Source organism: Clarias gariepinus, chromosome 7 (assembly GCF_024256425.1).
Source record: "Clarias gariepinus isolate MV-2021 ecotype Netherlands chromosome 7, CGAR_prim_01v2, whole genome shotgun sequence".
In the NCBI taxonomy this organism is placed as follows: domain Eukaryota; kingdom Metazoa; phylum Chordata; class Actinopteri; order Siluriformes; family Clariidae; genus Clarias; species Clarias gariepinus.
Genome location: NC_071106.1, coordinates 39917501 through 39940260, shown reverse-complemented (window position 1 = coordinate 39940260; position 22760 = coordinate 39917501). Strand labels below are relative to the sequence as shown.

Sequence of the window (22760 nt, the reverse complement as noted above, 5' to 3'; positions counted from 1 at the left end):
CCAGGGGTAGAAATCTGCCAGTGTGCCCCTGAAAGCATAAGGCTCAGCGGTCTCTCTAGATGTTTATCTTCAGCAGCACTGAAATTTAGCCTCGTTTCTGGTGTGAATGTTTTCATTTATGCTCAGACACGCTCAGTGTTTTGTGTTTGTTTTTTGAAACAAATATGTTATCAGCTCACTCAGACTGCACATCACTAAAGTGCACTCTAATAACCAGTTTGTAGTTCAACGAATCTTTAAAGGGCCACAAGAGCCTAAAAAACAGTCTCATAACATTAATGGAGCTTGAAATCATCATGATTTTTATAATAAAAAAAAAAAAGTTTGAACTCTGGACTGTGATTGGTCAGAAGGTGATGGCAGATCGGAAGGTACCGGGTTCAAACTCCACCACCACCACCAAGCTGTCACTGTTGGAGCCTTTAACCCCTTAATTGCTCAGATAAAAAACTCTGGATAAGGTCATCTGCCAAATTCTTAAATTGTAAATGAGTAAATATTGCGAAGTGATCAGAGGTTTATATTAATGCACTCGTACCAATACTTTAGCGTTTCCATAGTAACAGCTCGTTCAGAGGGACATGTGCAGCGACTTCTCAGTGATGTGACATGGCTGAGTGTTTATAGCTGCTATAACATAAGTCACATCAGGACGCTTCATCACATTAAATGTAAGTATAAACTAGTCAAAAGTATAACAGCTGTAACTGAGGGTAAGTTGATGCAGCATGGGGAGTGAACCAATAGGGGGCGTGCTGCTAGAAGAAAATGATGCTTTGGTATTTTGCCATAATGCACATTCACAGTGTTTATTACATACACTATAATAATATAGTACGCTGTATTTGTGACTTTTACCCCGTCTCTCTGTAGACTTGTCTTACGGACACTAAAGTCGTTTCCTTCGAAACCGGCTCATCTCTTCTCCAAACACTTCTTTTCTTCTTGGGTTCCCAGTGATCACTGCATTCCTGCGCTTTCACCCCAGCAGCACTCCGCAGTTCCCTCCTCAGACCTTTTAAACTGACCTGTCTTCACCCTTAACATGTTTTGTCTGCAGATCTAATCAGCTTTGAAAGCTGTCCTCTCAATAGACATCGTGTCTGAAGCTGGGCTTTGATCCCAATAAGTAAATATCACCACCCAGAGCCAGTGGAACCTGGTGTCACTTCAGGAAAGCAGCGTTAGCTGAGAATGATCATCTGGAGCTCTGGGTGTTCTGTCCTCTTCTGGGTTTGTGACATTCTGATTTGTTTTGTTGAGTGTATTTTTAAATTCTTCTTTTTCAATTTTATTCCTTCTAAAACTCTGAGACTTTAAATGATTCTGCATTTGGGATTTTAAATAAAACAGCTTCTGCAAACATCACTAACTGCACCTTTAATGTTATATAAATTATTATTAGTGATTCAGTCTACGTGGATGTAATGACAAAGTCATGTGATATATATGTATATGTGTATTATACTTTAAATAATTTGCAAATAATTCACTTCTCACACTTTCTCCATCCACTCGTTAGTGCTTAAAAATAAACGCCTTCACCCCCCCCCCCCCTCCCACCTCCACCCAAACCATGGCATTTTCTCAGCTCCAGAGCTCTAGATTAGATCTTCTGCTCGTTCTCGTGAGCTCTGAGTGACTGATAACACAAACATCCATGTGATAAAATTTTGTATTCTTTGTATGTATAAGGGGTTGTATAGCTTTGTTTAGTCCTGATAGACTCGCGCATACCTGTTTAATCAGATTCTAGCTGCGCGTTACGCCCTTCATATCTCCTGGACCATATCCGAGTCACGGTGCTAAGCCCCTCAACGTCCTTCAGGAAATGTCATTAAAATGATTTTTCATAGATCTGCATTTTTCATTGTCTTTTTTAGCTTTTAATATATCACGCATACAGGAAGTATTCACGCCCCTTGAACTTTTCCACATTTTGTCACGTTACAACACAAACGTAAATGTATTTTAGTGGGATTTTATGTGCCACAGAATTGTGAAGTGGAAGGAAAATGATGAATGGTTTTCAAAAATTCTTAACAAATAAAAATATGTAGTGTCGTGCATTTCTATTCACCCCCCTGGGATCTTCCGAACCGTAGTCCAATGCCTTAACCACTGAGCGACCCCTGGCCATTCTTCTTTGTAAAACAACTCAAGCTCACTCAGATTGGTTGAAGAGCGTCTGTGAACAGCAATTTTCAAGTCTTGCTACAGATTCTGAGTTGGATTCAGGTCTGAACTCTGACTAGACAGTTTTAACACATGAATAACACGTGATCTAAACCATTCCATTGTAGCGCTGGCTGTAGGCATCCTTGTCCTGCTGGAAGGTGAAGCTCAGGTCAGGAATAAAGTTGAGAAGAAGTTTAAAGCAGGGTTAGGTTATAAAAATATCCATCCATCTTCCCATTTCCCAACTCTTCCCAAGTCTGACCAGCTTCTCTGTCCCTGCTGAAGAAAAGCATCTGTACAACATGATATGGTCACCACTTTGTTTCACAGTGTTAGTTTTCCACCACACATAGCGCTTTACATTTAGGACATAAAGTTACATTTTGGTTTCATCTGACCACATGAGCACCTTCTTCCACATGTTCGCTGTGACCTCACATGGCTTGTCACAAACTGCAAATCGGACTTCTTATGGCTTTCTTTCAACAGTGGCTTTCTTCTTTCCTCTCTTCCATAAAGGCCAGATTTGTGGAGGTCACGAGTTGTCCTGTGGACAGATTCTCCACAGACGAGTTGTCCTGTAGGTCAATTCTCACACCTGAGCTGTGGGTCTCTGCAGCTCCTTCAGAGTTCCCACGGGCCTCTTGGCCACTTTTCTGATTAATGCTCTCCGTCCCTGGCCTGTCAGTTTAGGTGGACGTCCATGCCAGGTGGTTGTGTAGTTGTGTAGTTGTGCTGCACTCTTTCCATTTTTTGATGATGGACTGAACGCACGTCTCCATGGAATGTTTAAAGGTTTGGATATTTTTATAACCTAACCCTGCTTTAAACTTCTCCACAACTTTATCCCTGACCTGTCTGGTGTGTTCCTTGGGCTTCATGATGCTGTTTGATCACAAACCACTGAGAGCTTCACAGAACAGCTATATTTATACTGAGGTCCACTGTATTTTAGAGTAAAGGGGGGTGATAAAATACATTCACCTAGTTGTGTAATCCTGCTGCTGCGTTCTCGTTGCCATATTATCCACACCAAGTTTTTATTACACCTAGTGGTCAAAAATAATAACTGCAGCAAACGAGACTAACTCAGGTCCATTAGGGCAGCGATCCCACTGCCCCACACCCCGTGCTGGGGCAGATAATAGTACAGATTAGGTTATTTTACCAGAAGGTTATGTTTTGACAAAAGGTTTCTTTATCTCTGCCTTTTGATTCATATAAAAAGACAGAGATAAAGAAAATATAAAAATCTCCCTTTTCTTATGAAAAATATTTCAACCTGTTTCAGGACTATGTGTTTTTTCAGATGCAGTTAAGGTGCTCTTACCTGGCAACCCTGTGTAATGATTTTACTCAAAGCAAATGCATAAAATGAAAACCTTTCAGAACCAATTCGGATGCTCGCTAATCGTGAGCGCACGTTAGCTCACGTAAGAGGAAGGAGTGGATAGAGCATGTTTAACAAGTGTGTTACGCTGCTCTCGACGGCGTTTTGGAGGAAACACATGATAGCCTTCGCCATCACTGTTTGGTGGTTGTGGCCTGGATGGGAGAGCGCCACCTAAAGACGGCGGGAATTCGCTACGACTAAACTAGCAAAGAAAATGTAGAAAAAATCTGGAGGGGAAAAAACATACAAATGTAAAAATGCAGTGAACAAAAAAAGTGGGTGAACAAATGTACAACGGTTTTGACTCGTTCCTTAAAAAAGTTTTTTTTTGTGGTTCTTTTGCTAGTTAGCAACTTTCAAAAAAAAATAATAGTAATAATGTTTTGAATTAAAACCTTGGCAGAAATCCCATCCTAAAATCTAATCCTGGTTTTAGAAGACAACAAGGAAGAGGCCACTAGAACACACACACACACACACACACACACACTTCTCTCACCATGCTTGAGGCTTTTTGACTCACTTCACAGAGTCGATTCTTTTGAATCATCCATTAAAGTGACTCAGACTGTGATTCATTCCTTTCAGTCCTCAGAGCTGTAAATCTGTGAGTTTATTAATAAACAGTGCATAACAAACAAATCTTTTGCTAACAAACAAATCTAATTCTCTATGTGTGTTATAAAATTTGATTGTGTTTAAGTAATGCTGATAAAAAAAATAGTTTTGCTAAAAATGTCCTAAATGTTTATCTTTTATCAGACATGTGGGACAGGATTATTGTGGTACAAACAAACAAACCAGCAAAAGTCGTTTTATTCGTATAGCAGATGTAGAACAAAGTGTTAGAGTACGTCCATCTGAACAGAGTATAAGACTGCAAAATGCAAATGAGAAAAACAAAGTAAGAAGAGAAGCAACACATAAAACATAAATATACACAGTACAGTAGAGAGAAAATAAAAGCTAAACTATAACTACAAAAGTCAGCAAATTATATAAAAGTATAAAAGCAGATAAATAAGGAGATATCTGTAATTAAAAATAAATAATAAATGAGGGTGGCATAGTGGTTAGGACTGTGACCTTGCAACTCCAGGGTCCAGGTTCAATTCCCATCTCGGGTCTCTGTGTGCGTGGAGTGTGTATGTTTCCCCCGTGCATGGTGGGTTTCCTCCGGGTACTTCAGTTTCCTCCCACAGTCCAAAGACATGCAGGTTAGGTTAATTGGTGTTCCCAAATTGCCCATAGTGTGTGTGTGTGTGTGTGTGTGTTCCTTGCTGTCCAGGGTAAACCCCACCTTAGTCTCCTGAGACAGACTCCAGGCCCCCTGTGACCCTGTATGCAGGATAAAGTGGTACAGACGATGAATAAATGACATGTAATTATTAATAAATTAGCAAAAAACGATTATTAATATTAGTTAGTGGTATAGGTGATGAACAGAAGTAGGGAAATTAGTTTAAATGTAGAAATTGGTTGAAAAATAGAATTAAATTAGCTAAACAATTATTTTGAACAGTTAGCGGTATAGATTATGAATAAATGACATTTAATTATTAAAAACTTGCAAAAAACAATAATGATACCACCAACAACACCAACAACTACAAACTAATAATAATAATAATAATAATAATAATAATCATCAACCTCATCATAATTATCATCACTTCATTTGCATAATAAAATGCTGTGATTTTGTCCTAGGAGTCGTTTGAGCCGCAGTGAGTCACTTTGATCCGAACAGAGAGTCGGTTCTTTAAGGACTCGGTTCGTCCATCACTGAACCTCCGCCAGATGTTTCTTGTTTCATGAGCGGGAATTCATTAAGGAGCAACAGCAGCTCAGTGTCATGCTGGTGTGTGTGTGTGTGTGTGTGTGTGTGTGTGAGAGACACTCCTGAGTAAGACACAGTTCTGTCTCCTGTCCCAGTGAAGAGAGCGCAGGGGGACAGATGGAGCTGGGATCGAGGCTCAGGGTTCTCCTGGCGGCTCTCCTGAGTGTGTGTGTGCTGTGGAGGATCTGCTCTGCGTCCCGGTCCGACCGTCACCACCAGCAGGACACACACGGTGAGCTCACACACACACACACACACACAGCTTACAGCGAAGGGACACGTTTTAAACGCGAGGGGTTCACGCGCGCGCACACACACACACACACACACACAGTAATTAATAACTCACATATGATCAGGAAACAAAGGATTGCGCAATCAGGTTAAAGAAGCCTGAGATTATTAACAAACCTCAACTTATTCCCTGTGTGTGTGTGTGTGTGTGTGTGTGTGTGAGTATAAAATAAATCCAAGCCCAAGTCAAAGACTTTTAGCTTTAACTCTTAAATCCACATGGGCTGGAGAGTGCACGCGCATACACACACACACACACACACATGCATGAAGTAAATTGATTCTAACAGTGATCTGTAACCCTGGTGATGGTGTGTATACAGTAGTGTGTGTGTGTGTGTGTGTGTGTGTATGGGGGTCACAACAACAAGAAATCATTCAACATTTACTGAGTGTAACTTGTGATTAGTGCAGAGAGGCGTGGTGTTTAATAACCTTATCAGGTGTGTGTGGTGTGTGTTCTTACTGAAAGTGCTTCTGTGACTGGGTGTGAATGTGGGTTTAGTCAGACAGTTTTGATGTAGAATGTAGAAAATAAATCACTAAACAAAAACAAAGTAATTTGCACGCGATCCCAAACTTTGTGCTTCTGTTCAAAAGTTCATAAAACATCTTAAATGAAATTAAATAATAAATTAAATGATGACTTTATAACACTAGGTTGCCCTGAACAGCTTGTGTTTATTCCTGTAAAGCTGCTTTGTGACACTATATAAGCACTATATATATACAATTTAATTGAATTGAACTATATTTTTGTAATTCCAGCTCCAGTATTCTAGAATAACCAGATATAATGTAATATAATATAATATAATGTAATGTAATGTAATGTAATATAATAAGAGTAACTAATTCTCTAAATTGTGCTGAGTGAAAGAAGCTTTAATTATCTCAGGGAACCTTAAAGAACCCTTACATGGCTCTTTAGTAAGAATGTTCAGATTGTCTAGTGCCATCTGATAACACACACACACACACACACACCCACACACACATGGCTGGAGTGGTACTTAAAAAAAATAAAATAAATGGAAAAACGCAAACCAAAATAGCTCCAGATGTGATCTGAGACTTTAGATAAGGTTTTTGTGGTTCTGGTTCAGGATGTGCCTTATTTTATTTTATCTGTTTGTAGGTGACGCTGTCTATTGTACTGTCTAATACTGTTTAACTGCTCTAACTGTTATTTACTGCTTAGGTTTAGATTTTTGGAAGGGTACCTTAACTGACTGGAAATTATTATTATTATTATTATTTAACTTAATTATTATTTAATTGCACCCTTTGCACTCTACATTAAAATATACACTACATAAAACTAATTTATGACCTGCTGAGACCAAAAATCATCTTGGTGTGTGTGTGTGTGTGTGTGTGTGTGTGTGTGTGTGTGTGCGTGTGTGTGTGTGTGTATGTATGTGTGTGTGTGTGTGGGTGAGAAAATCCTGTGATAAAACTACACTACACTACAAATATTAATAGATTAGTAAATAAAGCGTGCTAGCGTCTAGACGTCTGTGTGTGTCCCGACGTGAAGATTTCTGTCCATGTTCTCTAATCGCAGCTGGATCATCAGAGGATCTTCATCATCCTCATCTCAGGGTCGAATGAATCACACAGAGTAAATCTATCTTTACATTAGTGACCCTAACGTCACGTCTGCAGAGTTTTTAGCTCCCGTGTTTAACGTTCTGTTCAGTGAGGTTCTCCACAAACAACAACATAACTAATCATTTGGTACTAGTCACATTGCTGTACTAGTCACATGTTCGTCCAATTCAATGCTCTCTAAATAAGATAACTCCGCCCCCAAGAGTGTGTGTTTTAATCTCGTTAGCAGTAACCATGGTTTGTTTGTGTTTACACACACTCTCTTCTGAGGATAAGTGTTAAAGTTTATTTGTGTGGAATTGGGCGGAGTTTGTGTTAGTCAGTCAATGGTCATGTGACATTTTCACTTCCTCATGGGAGTTGTGTCTCTAACCCTCATGTCTCTGTCTGTAAGAGTCAGTGATGTCATTCTGTCTCCCTCTGACGACCCCGCGGCTCTCACAAACTCACACACACACACACACACACACACACACACACACACACACAGTGCTGTGATTTATTACCACCTTACACTTAATTTAGTATAAATGCAGCTCCGGTAATTGTTTTGTTTGTTTATTTGTTTGTCTGTTTGTTTGTTTGTCTGTTTGTTGTCCTAGTCTGAACCAGTGTGAGTTTTTTTTTTTTTTTTTACCACAGCATATGCACCCCCTGGCCACTTTAATAGGAACACCTGTGCATCTCATCCTGTACACGTCATGTTTTCTGCATTTCTGACACGTTTTTATATGTTTTAAACACGTTTTTAATTATTTTAAATATAATATTAATTTATTTTCACTCCTTATTGTATTTAATTTTATTTTAATGTAAAAAATATATTTTATTTTTATTTAAAATAACTTACACTTTTTGCACTCATTAATTCTGACGTGCTGATTTTTCATCTGATTTATTTTCAAGCGTGATTTTTTTCGGAACGTGATTAACTAATTAAATCTTATTTTTAATCTGTTTTGATAAGTTAATATTTTTTTCAAATATTATATTTTCATATGTTTCATTTATTTTCACATGTGGGTGTGTGTGTGTGTGTTTATTTGACAAATATATAATGTCGTCACATTTTTAAAATCCATCTTTATTTCATCTTTTCTGACGTACTCACGTGACTCGGCCGAATTCACACTGATGGGAAAGAAACACGTGAACAATGTGACCTTCCTTTAAGTGCTGACCCTCAGGGCTGCGGCTCCAACCAGCAACATTCCTCCTGCAACTCTTTGTCTGTGTGTGTGTGTGTGTGTGTGTGTGTGTGTGAGATGAAGACAGCAAGACATTAGTGTTTATCATGACTCAGCACGTCCTTTCAGCAGATCTCTCCCTCTTCCCTCATGTCTGATTACACACACACACACACACACACACACACTGTGTTATTGCTCTTAACAGAACATCAGTATTTATGATGTTTCTGTGCTTCATATTATTATTATTATTATTATTATTATTATAATCAGAGCAGCTGCAGTGTCACTCTGTAATCAGTGTGTGAACAAGCAACAGCTGTGCTGGAACAGTACACACACACACACACACACACACACACACACACACACACGAATGTTGTAACACGAGAATTCCTAAAAGCAAGTCTCTGCTCTTCTCATCAAATTCACCACCAGTGTGTGTGTGTGTGTGTGTGTGTGTGTGTGTGTGTGTGTGTGTGTAATTTACATCCTGCACACAGTGAGACAATAAAGTTTTATGTCTTTACGTTCAGCTGTGTTCTGCATTTGTACTCGATTTCCTCCTGATGTTTGTTTTGTTTTTTTTCCTCTTCAGTCATCGACATCCTGGAAACGCTGAGCGTCACACACTCCACTCGAGGAATCACCAAGGTCAAAGGTCACGACGCCGGCACGGCCGCCTGGCGTTTCCGCTGCCGCACGCCTCACCTGACCCTGCCCGCGGACGCGTACCGCCGCCTGGTGAGGGCGTGGCGCGGCTCGCTGGGCGTGTACCTGGTGGGTCAGCAGGCCGGAGCCTCGGCGGCGACGCTGCTGTCTCTGAGCGCGCCCGGGGACGCCCCGCTCCTGCGCCTCGTCTCCGACACGCAGGACGACTTTCTCCAGCTGGACGTCCGCATGGGACCTGACGCGGAACCCGAGGTGCTCCGATTCCCCGGGGGGAACCCGTTCTCAGGAGGGAGGTGGGCCAGGGTGGTGCTGGGCGTGGCTCCGGGGCGGGTGTGGCTGTTCCAGGAGTGTAAAGAGGCCACGGTGCTGCAGCTTACACGTTATGGACGACCTTTGACCCTTAACCTCCCTCCTCATGACCTTCAGGTCACCTTAGCCAGCACAGTGGACGAGAAAGCCAGCAAATTTAATGTGAGTATTAATTAGTAATTATTAAGTCATTAATTTCACCCTCATTAAAATGAATGCACACATCTATGAATATACATTAATATGCAAATTAGGAGACGCCCTCCCGCTGTAAAGATTTTTTTTACTTGCGATAGCAAACATAGCTAGCCATTGCTAACAGCTTTTACGTTAGTGAGATTAGCAAGATGTCGAGAGATTATTGTAGCTATAGCACCGCCTCCAGATCTGTAGTGACACTGTGTGTGTGTGTGTGTGTGTGTGTTGACAGGGCTACCTCCAGACTGCACAGATCTCCACTAAACCCTACGAGAGACGTCCGTGGCCCTGCAGTAACGTTAGCGGTAAGCCCGCCTCCTGCTGATGATGTCATTAAAGGTCAGGTGCGCATGCTCGCTCGCGTCTCTGCTGTCCGTCTTTAAAGCGTCCGCGTCCCGGCGCAGAGTGAGACGAGATCATCAGCTGGGTTTATGGAGGAGCTGGGGAGGGTTTACTGGACTTCTGGGAAAGTTTCTGGAGAACTTTAAGTGCTCGGGGTCTGGATGATGTTTCACTCTGAGATTTATGTTCTGTTCTGAGAGGCAGTGAACTCGCGTGCACACACACACACACACACACACACACACACACACACTTGAAGAAGTCCAGCTGATGATTTATCTTGTCAGCACTAAATAATTACAGTTATTTGAAAAAAAAAAAAAAAAAAGAGTTCCAGACTGAACTACACACACTAAAGCTCTGTGTGTCGGGACAATGTTTTATTTGTGATTATATATTATATACACTAACTTAAATTCCAAATTATTTATTATTTATTTGTATATAATTATGATGATCCATCAATTATGATGACCTTCTGAAAAACGTGTGTTTAATAAAAATGATCTTCATGCACACACTGCAACTACTGTAGCAAAGAGTGTGTATAAATAATATTATCTAATAAATACATTAATATTTAATCATCACTCGTCATAAAAATTCTATTAGAATTTTTTTTTCTAGCGTTCAATAAAAAATGTTATTTCCCCCTTAAACACTTCATGTGATTTGTGTTATTCGTTGCAGGAAAATGTAAACAATCTAAACGCATTTTGTATTTCAGACTCCGCCCCCTACAGCTCTGTGGATTTGGAGAAGGAGCTACAGGACCAGCCGGAGCGCCCGGTCCAGTCGGTGCTTGGTCCCCCGGCGGCTCCGCGCGGCAGAGCGTCCAACAGTGAACAGAGACAGAGAACCAGGAACATGGAGGAGATGCTGCACAACATCACCACCACGCTGCTCATGCTGAAACAGCAGGTCAGATACACAACATCTTACACAACATGATACACAACACCTACATGTTTCACCATCTACAGTTAAACACCCCAGGTCCTGGTCTCACCTGTAAACACTCGTTCCCTCACCAGGCTGGTTCTTCTAGTTAAAATGCAGTGTGTTGGGTTCCCTAAGGGTTCTTCAGAGTCTAAACATCACTGTTCCACCTCACTCCAGAACCAGAGGGTGTCGATCTCCCCAGGAATGAAAATGTAAAATATAGTTGGGCGAAGAAAGAACGAGCGGATCTTCAGGGGTTCTGTAGATGGTTCTGTAGATGGTTCTGTAGATGGTTCTGTAGGTGGTTCTGTAGATGTACGGGTGGAGTTGTGTGCCGAGTAGTTTTGTGGATCAGATGGTCCGTTGTGGAGACCCCATGATGGGAGCAGCTGAATAAATTATCCTCCCATAGATGTCATAGAACTGTAGGACATCTGGTTTCTCTCTCAAGGCTCTGTGCAGTACAGATTTACACTTCTCGCTTTCTGGAACCTTCTGTTAGACGAGACTATACTGTTCTCCAGGAGGAATAAAGACCACAGAACACTTTAGGAAGATAAATGAAACCTTTTGTCCTAAAATGGTAGGCTGGAGGAGATCTTACACCATGATGTGTGTGTGTGTGTGTGTGTGTGTAGAATGAGGATCTGCAGGCTCGGGTGCAGTATCTGGAGTCCTGTGAGTGTGTGAGGAGGAAATCCTGTAACTGGGAAAACCACGAGATGGAGGACGGATCCCGCTGGAGGGTCGACGGGCGCACCGAGTGTTCCTGCTCCTCTGGGAGAGTCGAGTGTGACACTTCAAACAGTGAGGACCACGCCCACCTCCACCGCACTTCACCCTCAACACCTTCATACAACCGCTGGGCAAAATGGTGGACTCACCTCACAGGAACACACCCACGTCACACACACTCAGACACGTCACACACACTTAAACACGTCACACACACCCAGACACGTCACACACACTCATATACACTTAAACACATCACACACACTCACACACTTAAACACGTCACACACACCCAGACACGTCACAAACACTCAAACATGTTGGAAAAACAACATTTAAATCAATTATTTTACTTAATGCTGTATTTTTCCAGATCAGGATGAGGACGGATTATAGATTTATAAAAAAAACTGAGATCTTGATCAGTTCTTCGTTGCTCCTCACACATCAGACTCACTCTGGCGTTCTCAGATAGTGTGTGAAAGATCAGCTTTGCAGGATGGAGTGTTGTTGTGGACTTTCTCAGATTGTCCCTCAGACTGAGATCAGGCCAGTCTGCTTTCTGTCTCACAGGGAGTTGAGGGAGGACGTGAGCACAGCGTGTTCTCTAAATAAAGAGGAGTTAAAACAAGAAACACAAGCTACAAACAGTGCCGTGACGGCTATGTGTTGACCCAGTGTCTGTACCGGTGTACTCTGAGTCACGGCGGGATGAGTCGAGAGAGCGCGGTGCTGAAGGAACCTCAGGGAGTCGATGTTAGGAGAGTCTGACAAAGTGTTGAAATAACGACTAGTATTACGGGACGGTACTTTTTAAAGTAACTAATTATGTTACAAAATTACTGTCTTTAAAAAGAAATCAGTTACATTACAGCGTTACTTTATAATAAAAGTAACTAGTTCAGTACTTTTCCATTACAGAAAATGAAAACACCTTTGTGATTCCTCATTCATGTTGTTTTAGTCACGACCTTTATAATTATTCTACCATCATCACTCAGTGAAGTTTGGCCCATAATCTGTTAACTACTAATACCCCTATCTCACCTACTAATACCCCTATGTCACCTACTAATACCCCTATCTCACCCACTAATACCCCATCTTACCTACTAATACCCCTATCTCACCTACTTATACCCCATCTCACCTACTAATACCCCTATCTCACCTACTAATACCCCTATCTCACCCACTAATACCCCTATCTCACCTACTAATACCCCTATCTCACCTACTAATACCCCTATCTCACCTACTAATACCCCTATCTCACCTACTAATACCCCTATCTCACCCACTAATACCCCCATCTTACCTACTAATACCCCTATCTCACCTACTTATACCCCCATCTCACCTACTAATACCCCTATCTCACCTACTAATACCCCAATCTCACCTACTAATACCCCTATCTCACCTACTAATACCCCATCTCACCTACTAATACCCCTATCTCACCTACTAATACCCCTATCTCACCTAATCATCCCCCTATCTCACCTACTAATACCCCCATCTCACCTACTAATACCCCATCTCACCTACTAATACCCCCATCTCACCTACTAATACCCCTATCTCACCTACTTATACTCCCATCTCACCCACTATTACCCCCTATCTCACCTACTAATACCCCTATCTCACCTACTAATACCCCCATCTCACCTACTAATACCCCTATCTCACCTAATCATCCCCCTATCTCACCTACTAATACCCCCATCTCACCTACTAATACCCCTATCTCACCTACTAATACCCCCATCTCACCTACTAATACCCCTATCTCACCTACTAATACCCCCATCTCACCTACTAATACCCCATCTTACCTACTAATACCCCTATCTCACCTACTTATACCCCCATCTCACCCACTAATACCCCTATCTCACCTACTAATACCCCTATCTCACCCACTAATACCCCTATCTCACCTACTAATACCCCTATCTCACCTACTAATACCCCTATCTCACCTACTAATACCCCTATCTCACCTACTAATACCCCTATCTCACCCACTAATACCCCCATCTTACCTACTAATACCCCTATCTCACCTACTTATACCCCCATCTCACCCACTAATACCCCTATCTCACCTACTAATAGCCCAATCTCACCTACTAATACCCCTATCTCACCTACTAATACCCCATCTCACCTACTAATACCCCTATCTCACCTACTAATACCCCTATCTCACCTAATCATCCCCCTATCTCACCTACTAATACCCCCATCTCACCTACTAATACCCCATCTCACCTACTAATACCCCCATCTCACCTACTAATACCCCTATCTCACCTACTTATACTCCCATCTCACCCACTATTACCCCCTATCTCACCTACTAATACCCCTATCTCACCTACTAATACCCCCATCTCACCTACTAATACCCCTATCTCACCTAATAATCCCCCTATCTCACCTACTAATACCCCCATCTCACCTACTAATACCCCTATCTCACCTACTAATACCCCCATCTCACCTACTAATACCCCTATCTCACCTACTAATACCCCCATCTCACCTACTAATACCCCATCTTACCTACTAATACCCCTATCTCACCTACTTATACCCCCATCTCACCCACTAATACCCCTATCTCACCTACTAATACCCCTATCTCACCCACTAATACCCCTATCTCACCTACTAATACCCCTATCTCACCCACTAATACCCCTATCTCACCTACTAATACCCCTATCTCACCTACTAATACCCCTATCTCACCCACTAATACCCCCATCTTACCTACTAATACCCCTATCTCACCTACTTATACCCCCATCTCACCCACTAATACCCCTATCTCACCTACTAATAGCCCAATCTCACCTACTAATACCCCCATCTCACCTACTAATACCCCTATCTCACCTACTAATACCCCTATCTCACCTAATCATCCCCCTATCTCACCTACTAATACCCCCATCTCACCTACTAATACCGCCATCTCACCTACTAATACCCCCATCTCACCTACTAATACCCCTATCTCACCTACTTATACTCCCATCTCACCCACTATTACCCCCTATCTCACCTACTAATACCCCTATCTCACCTACTAATACCCCCATCTCACCTATTAATACCCCTATCTCACCTAATCATCCCCCTATCTCACCTACTAATACCCCCATCTCACCTACTAATACCCCCATCTCACCTACTTATACCCCTATCTCACCTACTAATACCCCCATCTCACCCACTAATACCCCTATCTCACCTACTAATACCCCCATCTCACCCACTAATACCCCTATCTCACCTACTAATACCCCCATCTCACCCACTAATACCCCATCTCACCTACTAATACCCCTATCTCACCTACTAATACCCCTATCTCACCCACTAATACCCCTATCTCACTTACTTATACCCCCATCTCACCCACTATTTCCCCTATCTCACCTACTAATACCCCTATCTCACCTACTAATACCCCTATCTCACCTAATCATCCCCCTATCTCACCTACTTATTCCCCCATCTCACTTACTAATACCCCCATCTTACCTACCAATCCCCCGATCTCACCTACTAATACCCCCATCTCACCTACTAATACCCCCATCTCACCTACTAATACCCCTATCTCACCTACTAATACCCCTATCTCACCTACAAATACCCCTATCTCACCTACTAATACCCCTATCTCACCTACTAATACCCCTATCTCACCTAATCATCCCCCTATCTCACCTACTAATACCCCCATCTCACCTACTAATACCCCTATCTCACCTACTAATACCCCTATCTCACCTACTAATACCTCTATCTCACCTACTAATACCCCTATCTCACCTACTAATACCCCTATCTCACCTACTAATACCCCTATGTCACCTGCTAATACCCCTATCTTACCTGCTAATACCCCCATCTCACCTACTAATACCCCTATCTCACCTACTAATACCCCCATCTCACCCACTAATACCCCTATCTCACCTACTAATACCCCCATCTCACCCACTAATACCCCTATCTCACCTACTAATACCCCCATCTCACCCACTAATACCCCATCTCACCTACTAATACCCCTATCTCACCTACTAATACCCCTATCTCACCCACTAATACCCCCATCTCACCCACTAATACCCCATCTCACCTACTAATACCCCCATCTCACCTACTAATACCCCTATCTCACCTACTAATACCCCCATCTTACCTACTAATACCCCTATCTCACCTACTTATACCCCCATCTCACCCACTAATACCCCTATCTCACCTACTAATAGCCCTATCTCACCTACTAATACCCCCATCTCACCTACTAATACCCCCATCTCACCTACTAATACCCCATCTCACCTAATCATCCCCCTATCTCACCTACTAATACCCCCATCTCACCTACTAATACCCCCATCTCACCTACTTATACTCCCATCTCACCCACTATTACCCCCTATCTCACCTACTAATACCCCTATCTCACCTACTAATACCCCCTATCTCACCTACTAATACCCCTATCTCACCTACTAATACCCCCATCTCACCTACTAATACCCCATCTCACCTACTAATACCCCTATCTCACCTACTTATACCCCCATCTCACCCACTATTACCCCTATCTCACCTACTAATACCCCTATCTCACCTACTAATACCCCTATCTCACCTACTAATACCCCTATCTCACCTACTAATACCCCCATCTCACCCACTATTACCCCTATCTCACCTACTAATACCCCTATCTCACCTACTAATACCCCTATCTCACCTACTAATACCCCTATCTCACCTAATCATCCCCCTATCTCACCTACTGATACCCCCATCTCACCTACTAATACCCCCATCTTACCTACTAATACCCCTATCTTACCTACTAATACCCCTATCTCACCTACTGATACCCCATCTCACCTACTAATCCCCCTGTCTCACCTACTAATACCCCTATCTCACCTAATCATCCCCCTATCTCACCTACTTATTCCCCTATCTCACTTACTAATACCCCCATCTCACCTACCAATCCCCCTATCTCACCTACCAATCCCCCTATCTCACCTACTAATACCCCCATCTCACCTACTAATACCCCTATCTTACCTGCTAATACCCCTATCTTACCTGCTAATACCCCCATCTCACCTACCAATCCCCCTATCTCACCTACTAATACCCCCATCTCACCTACTAGTACCCCCATCTCACCTACCAATCCCCCTATCTCACCTACTAATACCCCCATCTCACCTACTAATACCCCCATCTCACCTACTAATACCCCCATCTCACCTACTTATACTCCCATCTCACCCACTATTACCCCCTATCTCACCTACTAATACCCCTATCTCACCTACTAATACCCCCATCTCACCTACTAATACCCCCATCTCACCTACTAATACCCCTATCTCACCTACTTATACCCCCATCTCACCTACTATTACCCCTATCTCACCTACTAATACCCCTATCTCACCTACTAATACCCCTATCTCACCTACTAATACCCCTATCTCACCTACTTATACCCCCATCTCACCCACTATTACCCCTATCTCACCTACTAATACCCCTATCTCACCTACTAATACCCCTATCTCACCTACTAATACCCCTATCTCACCTAATCATCCCCCTATCTCACCTACTTATACCCCCATCTCACCTACTAATACCCCCATCTTACCTACTAATACCCCTATCTCACCTACTGATACCCCATCTCACCTACTAATCCCCCTGTCTCACCTACTAATACCCCTATCTCACCTAATCATCCCCCTATCTCACCTACTTATTCCCCTATCTCACTTACTAATACCCCCATCTCACCTACCAATCCCCCTATCTCACCTACCAATCCCCCTATCTCACCTACTAATACCCCCATCTCACCTACTAATACCCCTATCTTACCTGCTAGTACCCCTATCTTACCTACCAATCCCCCATCTCACCTACCAATCCCCCTATCTCACCTACTAATACTCCCATCTCACCTACTAATACTCCCATCTCACCTACCAGTACCCCTATCTCACCTACTAATACCCCCATCTCACCTACTAATACCCCCATCTCACCTACTAATACCCCCATCTCACCTACTAATACCCCTATCTCACCTACTAATACCCCTATCTCACCTACTAATACCCCTATCTCACCTACTAATACCCCTATCTCACCTACTAATACCCCTATGTCACCTGCTAATACCCCTATCTTACCTGCTAATACCCCCATCTCACCTACTAATACCCCATCTCACCTACTAATACCCCCATCTCACCTACTAATACCCCCATCTCACCTACTAATACCCCCATCTCACCTACTAATACCTCTATCTCACCTACTAATACCCCTATCTCACCTACTAATACCCCTATGTCACCTGCTAATACCCCTATCTTACCTGCTAATACCCCCATCTCACCTACTAATACCCCATCTCACCTACTAATACCCCCATCTCACCTACTAATACCCCCATCTCACCTACTAATACCCCCATCTCACCTACTAATACCTCTATCTCACCTACTAATACCCCTATCTCACCTACTAATACCCCTATGTCACCTGCTAATACCCCTATCTTACCTGCTAATACCCCCATCTCACCTACTAATACCCCATCTCACCTACTAATACCCCCATCTCACCTACTAATACCCCCATCTCACCTACTAATACCCCCATCTCACCTACTAATACCCCATCTCACCTACTAATACCCCCATCTCACCTACTAATACCCCCATCTCACCTACTAATACCCCCATCTCACCTACTAATACCTCTATCTCACCTACTAATACCCCTATCTCACCTACTAATACCCCTATGTCACCTGCTAATACCCCTATCTTACCTGCTAATACCCCCATCTCACCTACTAATACCCCATCTCACCTACTAATACCCCTATCTTACCTAATCATCCTTTCTTTTGACAATTTATTCTTTTGATCAGCAATAAAATACAATTTATTGTGTTTTCAATAAAAAGACCCCCAATACGTCTTCATACTCAAATTTTGGCTATAGTTCCAGCAATTAAAATATTACAAAATATTACACTGATTGGTTAGAATCCTAGAGCATCAAGAAGGGACTTAAAATGTCGTGTTTTTAGCCCTGAATACGTATTCATTATTAAATATCAGTATGTTTTATGACATGTTTGTGCGAAAAAGTAAAAAAAAAAAAAAATCAGAGTGAACAGGGATGTTGGGGGAGAGGAGGATGGAGGGGGGGGGAGGGGGGGGGTTTCCTGATTATTTGCCAGAATGTTTTATCGGGAATGGCTCACAGATAAAATACTCAACGGAACACACAGAACACACACCTCGGAAAGAGCGGTTCGAATTATTTTTTGAAAGAATCGTCTAAAAAGATAAGTTTTAATGAATTGTGTAAAAGAATCACTTGAAATAATTAATTGTCTGAATGGTCTGTCCAAGACAATTGTTTAAAAGAATAGTTTAGAAAGAAGAGTCATTTGAGTCTACTTTTTTTTAAAGGAATTATGTAAAAGAATCATCTAAAGGAATCGTGTAAAAGAATCATTTGAAGTGATGACTTGCCCGAGTGGACTGTCTGATATTGTTTTAAAGAAAACTCTTTTGCAGTGATGTTCAAAAGATATTTAATAAATGTTTCACCACCAGACTTAAACTCTTAATGATGAGCCGTAGAGATCAGTGATCAGTGGTGTGTCTCTGCAGGGTGTGTGTATGACGGAGGTGTGTACGACGATGGAGAAGTGTTTGAACCCAAAACTAATCCGTGTCTCAGCTGCACCTGCTCTGTGAGTGTCTGTTTAATCTCACTCTTTAATTAACACTTTAATCTTACAGAATATAAAAGACGTGTTTACAGTCAAACATACTCTATTTCTTCATTTGTTTATTTCTTTTTTTTAAATATTTCTATAACAGAGTTTTTCTGTCTATCTAAATAATTGAGCACAATTAAATAAAAAAAGTATTATTTTATTTTTATTTTTACTTTATTAATATATATTATAAAATGTTATGAAAACTGTTTCATATTTATTAATAATCAATTTTAATGGTTGGAATGAAATGTCATTGATTTAAAAAATGTTTTTGTAGCTACTAGATGAGAAGAAGAAGATGGAAGAAGTTTCTTTAAACTCCCATAAGTCCTCAGTGTTCCAAACCTGTTTATTAATGAGTTTATTCCTATATTTTCTTTTCCTGCAATTGATGTAGTATAAATTGATAAACATCTTCCATGCTGCTAAATACTCAAGCTTTCACGTCAACAAATAATTATTCATAAACGTTAAATTCACTCTTCATTGTGATTAATTGTGGGTTTTTTATCTTTAATCCCTTTATAGCACTGCACATAAATAATAAAGAACCCGGCGCTAACTCCCATCCTGCTCATGTTTAGACTAGAACTTAAAATATATCACATCACGTCTCATCCTGTTTATGTACAGAAGTTAAAAATGTACAACAAAAGGAATCCATCAGAATAAAAATTATGTGTGTGTGTGTGTGTGTGTGTGTGTGTGTCTTAAACCTCTTTTTACTGTAAATCACTCTGAACATGAAATAAATAGGTTTAAAGGCAAGAGTTTTAGATTGAGCATATATGTGTGTGTGTGTGTGTGTGTGGTTTGTGTGTGTGTGTGTGTGTGGTTTGACTACAGGACAGTATGGTGAGATGTCACCCTAAAAGCTGCCCCGTGCCACAGTGTGCTAATCCTCATGTGAGGCCTGGGGAGTGCTGTCCAAGCTGCTCAGGTACACACACACACACACACACACGCACACACACTTTGGAGTGATGGTTGAAGGTCATGTGACCTGATGAGTCCAGACTGGCCCTATCCCAGAGTGATGGGCGTGACAGGGTGAGAAGGGAAGGACATGAAGTGATGCTCCCATCATGCATAGTGTCCACTGTACAAGCCTCTGGAGACAGTGTTATGATCTGGGGTTGATCAGTTACTCAGGTCTAGACTCAGTAACGTTATGGGGCAATAAAATGAAGTCAGCTGACCACCTGAATGTACTGAACCACCAGAGGATCACATCTATGGAGGGTTTCATCTTCTTCTCTGATGGCACTCATTATAAACCAAGATGACGATGTCAGGACTTAAACGGTTAGCGCTAAACGGTTAGCGTAGGTCAGTGGAGAAAAAAATCTAATCGTAAAACATTTCACATGAAATGCAGCAGGTGGTGAGATGTGACTTTGTGACCACATTGAACAGATGATGTGAGAGACGTAGTGGACACTGTTTACATCCTGCCAATGTTAACTGGATCAAAAAAACAGCCCATTTTTATTATATCACCATCTTAGTTTATTAATGATGTCTGTGTTTAGGGTCAGTGTTTGTGAATAATAAACTCCTCCCCCTCTTTAGGGTGTGGCGTCGATAACCGAACCCACAGCGTCTCACACAGCACCGTGGACGGCTGCCAGACCTGCTCCTGTAGGGTATGTGGGCATCACACCCTGCATGTGCTACTGGGATTGTGTTTACTGGGGAAAATGACTGGGATTGTGTTTACTGGGGAAAATGACTGGGATTGTGTTTATTTAATGATCATCACGCCGGTGAGGTTTATACAACAGCGTTATGGAATTCTCAGATCAGATTGGACAGAAAGTGTTGATTATTTTTCTCTCTAACAGCACGGATTCTGATGTTTTCTGTGAGGAGGGGCGTGTTTGTGTAACATTAGTGAGAGGACATCACATGAGTTCTCCTGGACCACGTCTTTCTTCTTTCTCTATCGGATGACAAGCTGAAAGGGTTTTGTCTTATTAACTTAATAAAGTTTAAGTAAAAAAACATGTTTTTATAGCTGCTATAACGTAAGTGACAACAGGAATATTAAATGTTATTGTAAATGGATAAAAAGTGTCGTGTTTTTGAAGAAATAAAAACGCAACCGCAGCTGCTGTGGTGTAAGAGGAATAAAACGCCAAGGGACGTGCTGTTAGAGGAAAAATACCAACTTCTCATTACTGTTAGTTACTAATTCATGACATCCAAAAATAGTTTTTCGATAGCTGATTATTTCCCTGTAACGGCACATCCTGAAGTGTTTATGTTTTTGGGTTATTGTGTTTCATCACTCCCATCAACTCCATCAACTCACCTGATTAACACATCAAATCCTGATTAAAAGTAGACAACGTTGTTTTCTCCTCCCCAGAATGGCCACATGTCGTGTGTGGACGTGCAGGAATGTCCTCAGTCGTGTCAGAATGGAGTGAAGCCTCCGTTCGGTTCCTGCTGTCGCGACTGTTCCCGCTGTGAGTATCGCGGCGAGGTCATTCCAGACGGAGTCACGTTCCCAGACCGCGAGGATCCGTGTAAACTCTGCGTCTGCTCTGTAAGACACCGGGTTCTCATTATAAAGTCATGACTAAAGACATTTGACTCTTTCCTGATGTGTTGCCATGGGAACCTCCTGCACTAATTATTAGATGGATTTAAGATGATTGAAACTAAACATGTTTCTGCAAAGTGTGTTTGAGGACTTCAGAGCTTCAGGGGTCACGACAAGGTGAAATAAATAAACTGGTTGTTTGGTCGTTACTGGCTGGAATGCACTCAGATTGAAGCCACATGAAGGTGGACTTGTCAGTTCTGGAGGATCACATGGGACTCCAGCGGTGGTGTAACACAGCGCAGAACAAATTTATTTAGCTAAAAAAGGGGAGGGGCAGCCAATTTGCATTTAAAGCTACAGACACTGAAACAGCACATCTGGAACAGGAGTGAAGCTGAAGGCTTTAAGATTTATATATTTATAAATCTTATTATGTATAACTCTTATGTATATATATATACTGTATATGTTTTTTTTTTACTTATTAAAAAGGAGTGTAAAATGACATGTTTAGTTTCCACTTAAATCCCGTGTAAAAGTTCACGGCCTTTTCACATGAAGAAAGTCCTCAGTGAAATGAAAGCTGGGCCGATGATGGAGCCCTGAGGCACTCCGCTCAC

The 22760-nt window shown here is 41.9% G+C and overlaps 1 protein-coding gene across 1 annotated transcript in view; it reads left to right on the top strand.

The window, feature by feature from the left end:
• Positions 1–5441: 5441 nt before the first annotated feature.
• Positions 5442–22760, top strand: part of kcp (kielin cysteine rich BMP regulator) — a 40063-nt gene continuing 22744 nt past the window's right edge. The window contains exons 1-9 of the mRNA XM_053501036.1: positions 5442–5643; positions 9108–9652; positions 9921–9993; positions 10758–10951; positions 11611–11779; positions 19477–19559; positions 20436–20529; positions 21162–21235; positions 21961–22140. Coding sequence (XP_053357011.1) covers positions 5529–5643; positions 9108–9652; positions 9921–9993; positions 10758–10951; positions 11611–11779; positions 19477–19559; positions 20436–20529; positions 21162–21235; positions 21961–22140 — 1527 coding nt within the window. The 5' untranslated portion in view covers positions 5442–5528. The remainder of the gene's footprint in view (positions 5644–9107; positions 9653–9920; positions 9994–10757; positions 10952–11610; positions 11780–19476; positions 19560–20435; positions 20530–21161; positions 21236–21960; positions 22141–22760) is intronic.